The sequence below is a fragment of the Falco peregrinus genome, chromosome 9 (assembly GCF_023634155.1).
Source record: "Falco peregrinus isolate bFalPer1 chromosome 9, bFalPer1.pri, whole genome shotgun sequence".
In the NCBI taxonomy this organism is placed as follows: Eukaryota; Metazoa; Chordata; class Aves; order Falconiformes; family Falconidae; genus Falco; species Falco peregrinus.
Genome location: NC_073729.1, coordinates 8,216,451 through 8,225,948, shown reverse-complemented (window position 1 = coordinate 8,225,948; position 9,498 = coordinate 8,216,451). Strand labels below are relative to the sequence as shown.

The 9,498-nt window shown below is 43.9% G+C and overlaps 1 protein-coding gene across 2 annotated transcripts in view; it reads right to left on the bottom strand.

Annotated features, from left to right (window-relative positions):
- Window positions 1-7,590: 7,590 nt before the first annotated feature.
- RRAS2 (RAS related 2) overlaps window positions 7,591-9,498 on the bottom strand; it is a 45,909-nt gene continuing 44,001 nt past the window's right edge. For both annotated transcript variants that reach the window (XM_055813912.1, XM_013298243.3), the window contains exon 6: window positions 7,591-9,045. In XM_055813912.1, the coding sequence (XP_055669887.1) occupies window positions 8,958-9,045 (88 nt within the window). In that variant the 3' untranslated portion in view covers window positions 7,591-8,957. The remainder of the gene's footprint in view (window positions 9,046-9,498) is intronic.

Here is a 9,498-nt window from a genome sequence, read left to right as displayed (position 1 = left end):
CGCAGCTATCAGCCCTACCTCATCTCAGGGGTTTTTATGTGAAACAATGACAGATTTCATGCTGGAACACACATACACCCCAGTTACACTTTCCAGCTTTTACTGTCGTTCTGAAATTAATAATATAATTTCCAGATATGGAAAAAAGTCACTTGATCCTTCTCTGGCTGAGAAGAGCTTTGAATTGCAAAATCCTTCACTAGACCATAAAACTACTGTAGAGATTTGCTCTTCTGCAGAGCGTTGATTTCAGAGGGCTCATATCTGGGTATTAAAGTAGCAGAAACTTTTGGCAGGTGATCAGTCGGTAACCGAACTGCAAACCTCACAACATACTGATTTCTGATGAATAAGCAGCAGCTCACAATTAAAGACCAAAGCACCCTGTCCTTCCACACACAAGGTACAATACCTGTTACATGGCTCACTTGAAAAAATCTGAACCCGAGCTGCAAAGCACTGCTGTTCATCTCCTCGTCATCCCGCTCAGCAAGCTACTTCTTGCCAATGAGCACCCAACTTCGCTGTTGTGGGAAGCGGCATTTAACAAATTCAAAAATATAACAAAGGTACCTGATTATCCCCCTAAAACACATCGATTGCACAACCCACTGCCCATAGTTACCAGTTTCCTCCTGTTGGATCTCTGATGAAAGAGCGATGCACGCCCGGCACGCCCTCGGCAGCCACCGCCACTGCAGCCTCCCCGGTGAGCGCAGGTGCAATCCCAGTGCCAGGTCTGGCACGGGCACACTGCTCAGCTGAAGCCATAAGCTGCTTTAACCAAAAACCCTGGTTTTAAACGGGACTTTGCATTTGTCCTTGTTAAATTCCATTGTCTCCTGTTGACCCATTCCTCCAGCCCGTCAGGGTCCTTCTGGATGCCAGCTCCACTCCCAAGTTTACCAACTGGTTCTCCCCAACTTGGTGTCACCTCCAAATACGACGAGGGCGCCCTCGGTTGCCTCCTTCAGGCCCCTGACGAAATGTTTATCGCGACAGGTGCCAAGCCAGACACCCGTAGCACCTTGTTACTGCACAAGCAGCACACCCTCATGTCACTGTGCCTGCAGACCAGCCCGTTACCCGCCGAGGCCAACCATGACCCTGAGCCCCACACACCGGGCAGCTTTTTGCCCATCTGGTTGTCCATCCACCCAGGCCACAAGGTCCTAACTTTGACACAAAAATATGGTGGGAGCACACGGTGAAAGCCTTGTTGAGGTAAAACCCATGCACTGCTCTCCCCTCATTCAGTTGGTTTATCACAGAAGGCAATCATGCTGGTCAGGTATGGCTGACCCCGGTAAATTCACACATTCATGCAGCTGTTCCCAACCACTTCACTTTTATGTGTTCCTGGAGGACTTGCTGTGTGGCTTTCCAGGGGCAGAAGCGAGGCTGACGCCGTGCAGGTTCCTACCTTGCTCCCCAGGCCTTACATGAAGAGGGGTGCAACACCTGCTTTCCTTCAGTCACCAGGAATGTCCCTCATCTCCATCAAAGATGGTCACCAAAGAGGACCAAGGAGGCTTGCGAGGACATCAGCTGGTTCTCTCACATCCTGGATGGAGCCCATCAGGTCCTGTGAATTTGTATGGGTTGAGTTCTCCGAAGTAACTCCCACTTCAATCCTCATCCACTGCTGCTGGCTCTTCTCCTCACTGTACCTTTTCACTGCCTGGAAAACCCTGTTGGTCAAGACCAAGGCAACGAAGGCACTGGGTACTGTGTCTACTGCCACTAATCGCTCAGCAACAGGTCTCCATGTGCCTTGTTCAGCAAGTCACACCTAACTCTGGACAGATAAACTGAGGGGAAACTGTCTGCAACGTGTTATTTAAGAAACAGTCTGGAGGAATAAGCCAGATTCAGTCCTAGTAAAATGCAAACGTCAGATAGTCGCGGCTAAGGGGACCCGCCCTGGCGCTAAAAGCAGGAAAGAGCTACGTGTTCTCTACTTGCACATCCAGAGCCCTGCAAAGATGCTGGAAGTAACACCAGCAGGAAGAAGTCACAACAGAGCACCTCATGGAAGCAATGATGCAGCCCAGACCTCAGGACTTGGCAGTGACAGCTGCCTTCCCAGGCACCTTACAAACCCAACCGTGCTATTAGACCCTGCCCGGTGTTGGCAGCATCACAAAGCTGGTTATCGTAACGAGGACTTGAATGATCTAAGTTGGTTGTTCCAAGAGGCAGATAAACAGGAGAGGTCTCGCTACCTTTTAATTACAAAAAGGATCAAGAAGTTAAGACAGCTGGTTCAGAGAGGCAGCTGGAGTAGCTAGGTGAGCAACTTCACTGTGCACCTTGCACGTCAGGAATCCACAAGACAAAAAAAAGTGCCAAAACACACAGAATTCACAAGTTATTCTGCCTCCAGTTTCCCAGAAATACAAAAGGCTGAATGGATATTTTAAAAACAGTAATAGGGAGGAACAGAAATGCAGTACTCTACAAGTAATCTTGGCAATGTAGCCCTCAGAACGCCCAAAAGTCAGCTTTTCAAATGAGCAGGATCACCGTGTAAAGTAGAAGCATCGGTTCACATTGTCAGCACAGTACTTTATACTTGCAACTAAGGCACTTGATTTATCTGTGAATAATAAAACTCAGCTTAAGACACAGAAGAGCTTAGTCTCACAAGGAAAGAGAGAGGACAAAATGCCTCTTACGGTGAGACAAGCAGCCAGCAGTTCAAGGACACAGCATTCTTCCGAGGGGCAGTGAAGGACAGGCAGATTTTACAGCTTGCAGAAATCATAGAGCACAGAGCACACGTGAACTTCTACGGTTGAAGTCACAGCAGGTGTTGCCTGAAAGTTACAGTAGGACTAAGAAAAGCATCAGAACGTTGTTTCACTTTCAAAGGTCAGCACCGCATTCGAGAGATTTCCCCACTCCTCAGTGGAGCGCCAGGGCGGGTGCCTGGACAAGAGGAACTGCATTTCTCTCATGCTGGCAGCAATCCCCACTTAGATGTATTACTTAGCTGACCATTAAGTGTTTATACATCACTTTCTGACTGCAAACTGCACACTAGTAATGATACTCAAATATAACTTGTTTTGTTTCATCTAGTTTGGCAAACTACAAAGAAATCAAGAATTTGTATAATATTGTAATTAACCTAATGGTTTAGATTGCAAGCATCCTTCCCGCTTTTCACACCAATTTATTCAGGACCACTATTTGTAAGTCACTGGGTTTTCCCCAGCTACTGACCACGCGGATTTTCCTGAATTCACAGAGCGGCGCACTCCGGAACAGCACTGACACACGGCCCCCTTCCACTGCACATCGGTGGCTTTGTGGTGGGTCTTGTCCTTCGTTCCTCCCCTGCTTGTAAAAACAACTTTTAACTGTACACGGATCTTGGTAAAAGCAGCTCTTAAGCACCCCGAACGCCACACGTTCGCCTACCAATAGTGACATCTCCTGGCTGCCAATAAACCCCTTTCCTGTGCGTTTTGCGTTTGGAGGGGGCGCAGGGCAGCCCCAGGCGCCCCGGGGAGGCCTGGTGGGCAGCGCAGGAGAGCCCCCCACCGCACCCCGCTGTGCTGCTGCAGCGCCCTGTTTTCTTTCGAAAGCGTAAGCTATTCATATTACCAGAGTAAGTTCATTTTCTATATTTGCCATAAGAAATGTGAGATGCATTCAGAGGAGTATCTGTACCGAACTATCGCTCTTCAGCAGTCCGGTGCAAGTGAAATGAAAACTGCCTCTAGTATGAGTTAATTCATGCCTCAGAGACAAGGAACTAAGAGGTTTTACCATTGCCTCTGCTTGCATTTTTGGTGCCTGTACTTCACTGTACTAACTTCTTCCTCTCTACAATACTTCCAGGTCAGAAGCATTTATGAAGTGCTGTTACTACAAGTTAGTGAGTAACAAACACTGTGCACCTTAATACTGTTCACAAGACCCAGTTTAAAAAGTAGCTGAACACACCAGTATTTGCTTTCCAGCAGCAAGACTATGCACTTTGTTCTGCACACCACTTGCTGGCTGGCTCAGGAACATTACTAACTACACTACATGCATTAATGCAATTTAGCTTTTGTGTGGGACATCACCTGCCCTTTATATTCAATCCACAAAAGTCTCTCAGACTCTCCAAAATAACTGCAGCCTTAGAAGTCTAGTATAGCAAGCATAAAGCAAGCACAGCACAATACAGTGTTGTTTCGGGGTATTATGCCCTCCATGTAGTTCAATCCACTGTCTTTTCCGCATCTGCTGCTTCTCATTTAAAGCTCTTCACCTTACCAGCTAAAGGCTACTAAGACAGTCCTACCCCTCCTCATTCCCGCACCCTATCTGCTGCACACAAGCGTTTCCGTGGTCAGAGCTCTACGAGACTATCCGAACACCGAGAACACTCACAAAGTTTTCTGGCCTTACAACACACACCACAGGGATGAAGACCTTGAACATACTTCTACTTGCTCCCGCGTAAAACCTGGAACCTGCTCCAAGGCTGCAGTTCCAGCTTCGCTTCCCAACAGACGCAGGCGAGCGGACAGCAAAGCCCTATTCACAAAGCTGCAAGCGCATTTGCCATTTGGGATGCTGTGAGCAACAGCCCGTTTTAACAATTTTAAGCCTTCAGATCTTGGCAAAGACTGCTGCTCTGCACTACCATACCCCCACAGCTCCAGCTTGACCGTCTTCCTAAATTCAGTTTGAGTGTTTCTTTTATCACGGTTTTGGTGCACGAGGGTAATCAACATCCAGAACATAGGCTACATCAAGTGAACAAATGAATTCCCTGTTTAGCAGACTCCCGAGTTTTTCCAGACAACAAACTTCTAATTTAAAGCACAACTAACTTTTGGCAGTGCTTGTCTCATGGTGACTTGACTGCAAGAAATCTTGTTTGGAATCAGCTCATTAAAGCTTTGTAATAACAAGATTATGTGGCAAGGCCAGTCAGCGATGGCGACAGCTGTGCCACAGCTGAAGCCTTGTCACACGAACTGGTGTCAGAAGGGTGTTAGCTAAGATTTGTTTGAATCCAGACTTGAACTTTATCCATGACTACTAACCACAAGGCCATGCATAAAGTCAGTTTTCCTTGGCATTAGTGGGCACTAACTCCTTTCAAACATGTTTTGCTTTATTAAACCTTTCACAACAGCTCATCTCATCACAGCTCCCGCACTGGGCTAGCCAGGCTCGCCTCAGGCATTCATCCCGTCACCTCTAGCCTGACAGCCTGAACACCCAGCACTTCTGCAGGGCCACCCACACTAGTCGTTGCTCCAAGGGAGGGTGTGGAGGAGCCTGCCTTTTCCTGCAGAAGACAGCAGGTGCTGCCAGGGTGCGTTGCACAGCACATCCTGCACCCTGCAAGACACCATGAATTTTCATTTTTCTAACAACGTAACAAAACCAGCTTTTATAGGAAGCTCATCCGCCTCGTGTGCCTCCAACAGCTCTGCAGCTTGACCACACGAGGTTAGTTTTAACCTGCCGCGTTGCAGATGCACAGTTCACAGGCAGCTGCCCAGTGCAACAGGCTGGAAACAGACTAAACAACTGGTCCTACTTCTTACTTCTCTCCTCTGCACAATCAAGGTCAATTTATAATTATCATCTGTGTCACTGGCCCTGCTGCCCCTGAACAGGCCATGTCACAAAACCAGAGTAGCTTTTAGAGGTGATGTAATACTTCTGGAAATTCTCCTCTTCACCTGTATCCATTAGTTCGCTTGTGAGCACTGATGCAGAAGAGTTGCTAGGTCAGAGAAAGAAAATGCATTAACCAGAGCAGGCACAAGGAACTACAGCGTACTTCCATGGAAGCAATTCTTCCCGATTCTGGACCACCCATAAAACTTCACCAACTGCAGAAAAAGGCATTTGCCTATAAGCAGGTCAATCCTTGTCATTCAGTGGAGCAGCAGGCTCAGTGGTGCAATACTCCACAGAGAGGTGAGTTGGTTTGTGCTTTGAAATAATGAACCAGACCCTCCTCTGTGCTCTAGAAGGAGCAGGAGGTCATTTGTGGATACATTTTAAGCACCCCAAATTTCTGAACTGTGAGTTTAAATGATTCGTGGACGGAAGTAACCACAAACATAAGCAACACATCTTTAAGCATTTATTCTGTCATGTAAAGTTGTGATCAACTCTCTCAGTTTGTCAGCTAAGCTGCTCTCCTGCAGCAAGGTGGCAATGTTGTAAATACACAAATCATCCGAGGTATATAGAAGGGGGCTACTTCTTTTGAGAAGATTTGAGAAGACTGACAAGGTCCCTATTGCACTTTGCAAGCTCTGCAGTAAGGACAGAAGTCCCACTTTCCACCGTTACCTTCAGGTACAACAACTAGAAAAGCAAATTACTGAAATACTTCAAGCTGTTTCAAATTCACAACCACTAAGACCACCATTACTGCCCCCCCCCCCCAAAAAAAAAGTATTTTTCTAAATACTTACTTCAAGTCCAAAAAGTAGGATTGAAATGCCTACATTTAACAGCTCCTTAATATGCCATATACAAACACCAAGTGAAGATTTCCCTGTGCATTCTTTCCAGTAGATGCCTTAAAAACACATGCACTGCAGAATATACTTCTTTATCAAACAGAGCAGGTTCTATAGCAGTAGCTGGTGGTCCCCCTTCTGCTTAACTTGTTTATACCACGTTTACAATGTGGCTTAGCAGACAGGAGTAGGTTGCTCAGCATCAACCACCTCAAAGCTATTCTGCTTCCCATGAGGAAAAGCAAAGGTGTGGTGCTCTCCACCTTCCCTATGCATTACAGAGTTACACATTAGAAGACCTATTTATCTAACCATCTTCATTTTCAGATCAATCTATCATGAGTGTAAAGTTGAAAAAAGGAAAAATGATGAAACCTAAAGATTTTTGCATCTCCAGAGATTCAGTCTCAACACACACGCTGTAATTTGTCTCTTTTCATTCCCAAGTCACACATTTAGTGACTTGACTCTGGAGAGCTCTACATATTTAAGAAAACATTTGCCACTGGCAGTAATTTCTTGCATTTGACTTGAAAAGCGCAATCCATCTCCCAAATATACTTCCACTGTAACTTCTTGTGGAACCTTCTACGCATTATCCATAAGCATCCCTTCATCAACCAGTAACTTTACTTAAGGGGGGAGCTACCCACTCTCTCAGAACAGTGTCATACAAGCTAATCTAAAGGACACTAAAAATTTAAATTCCTCTGCTACGCACAGTACTAGCGGCACTTTTAGGTTTAATGCTTTGCTGGTGCAAAGGCAAGGGGAGCTTGTTCAAGCACTGTTTTCTCAGCAGACATCTACAGATTTATGGCAGAGCACTCTACAGTGAGCACAGCCTGGGAACAGAAAGAACTGTCAACCGGACCACTGACTACATACTTCAAGTCAAAACAAACATCAGCTTCTATCATCTATCATGATTTAAATTGGAAGGGCTTTGCTTTACTTCCAGGCTCGAAGAAAGGCTGTGCAGACACGCATATCTATCTTCTATAACCGGGTCCCATCGCTCCCTTCTCCCCACCCCCAAAAAATACATTACAGGTTTTGGAAGACAGTCAGAAAGAGGCCGTGTGCTTACCCCTGATAATGGTTAGATCATCTTTAATTCTAGCACCTGAAGTTATACAAGGGTTTGCTTAATAATCAAGTTTCAAAGAACTGTTGGACACATTCAGTAAGGTGACAACTGTGCAATACCACTCAGTATTTCAATATCAGGGACCATACTCTTGAATTGTTTAAACACAATCCACAGAACTCAAAATTAACAACCATCCACAGTTTAACTAAACAATCAGTTAAAAGTCTTACAGTTTAATAATTCACATAATGGTCAGTCTTTAGTAAGGGATAGTGAAGCTCATTAAAACACAACACTAGATTTTCCTCTATGGGTGCGTTGGGCAGGCACATAATCGGCCGTTCTTGGATATAACCGGAAGTAAGGAGAAGTTCACCACAGTTTGGCAAATCCCACATTTTGTCAGTTAAAAGTGAACTGTGAGAATTAAATACTCATCTTTACATATACACAAGTTTATGCTGTGAAAGCATATTTGCTTACAAACATATAAAAATACTTGTTAACTAGTTTGATAAGAAAATAATGTATAAAAGTATATAGCAAAAACATTTAATCATCTCTGACAATGGAAAGATCAAATTCATTTTTATATCACATGAAACAAAAACAGCTACAATTTTAGTTTTCCTTAATCCCTTACCCAGAAATACAAAGGAAGACACAATTTGTTTCCAAACAAATGATGTGAAATTTCTTAATAAGCTGAAACGCCTCAATCCAGAATGAGCTCAGGTATTTGGCCATATCCTAATAGTAGTAGTAATCATCCTGTAGCTGTTCTGGATTCATAAAATAAATACAGTAGACTGTTTTGGCCACTGAAATAAAACTGCAGCATAAATGAGAGATGAAAATTTTTGCTGACAATGAAATTCAGTGTAGGTTTTTCTTAAGGCTAGCTGAATACTCAAGTCTAATTTAACTGAGGGCAAAAAAAGCCAATCCACTCCTTTTTTTAAGGAGTATCCTCTATACTTCAATATAGGTCTTTGTAATAGCTAATGAAATGTCAAAAGTAAAAATAAATTAATTCACAAGAGACAACTTATGCATGACTTCAACACCTTGTCCTACACGGGTTTGTTTCATCTCCTTTGCGAATAAAACTCCACAAGGTGCAAGCTCTTAAGGGAGAGAAGGAAGGAACTGTGGTATTAAAAGAAGCAGCCTTAGTGTTTTGTTTTGAAGTCTGCCCCAGGATGACCGAGTCTTCTTCAAGAACTATTCTGCCAGCTTCTCGGACTAAGGCTATTCTGGTGACCACTTTTAGGACATGCACATATAAGGCTAGACCAATACCAGAAGTGATGTAAAATGATGGAAAGAAAAAAAAAATCTGGCAGTTGATAGCTTGTTTCTTGGGATTCTCAGAAAATAACACAATGGCAGCCTTTCTTGTCTTTTTCTTTCCGTGTTGGCTCTGGTGAAGGAGGGCACTCTTGTTCTTGAAATTTCCTGGAAACAGATATTTCAAATTCAATTCATAGAATCATTTTCAGTTCAGTAAAAATAAATACTGTATTTAAAAGTTACTGGTTTACACTCTTATAGAGGAAGGACTTACTTTTAACACTCAAACTACTGACTTAGTGATGTTTTTTTGGGTTGGTATTTCTGTTGTGATTTTGGTTTAGTTTTTGTTTGTTTCTTAAGAAACACATTTTTTTGCAGAAGGCAGATCCCAGATTTAGTTTTTCAGGTTTGCTTACCAGGTGATCAATAAAATCTGAGATTTAGGTGAAAAAATTATCTTTCAAATATATATTACATTCACATCAACATTCTTCCTAACACACAGGAGTATTCTACAATGGAGAGTACTGATCAAACTTTACGGGTAACAGCAGGAAGAATTTTCTCAGTGATTTCCCACTACATTTCGTACGTTTGCTGTAGCTATCCATTAAA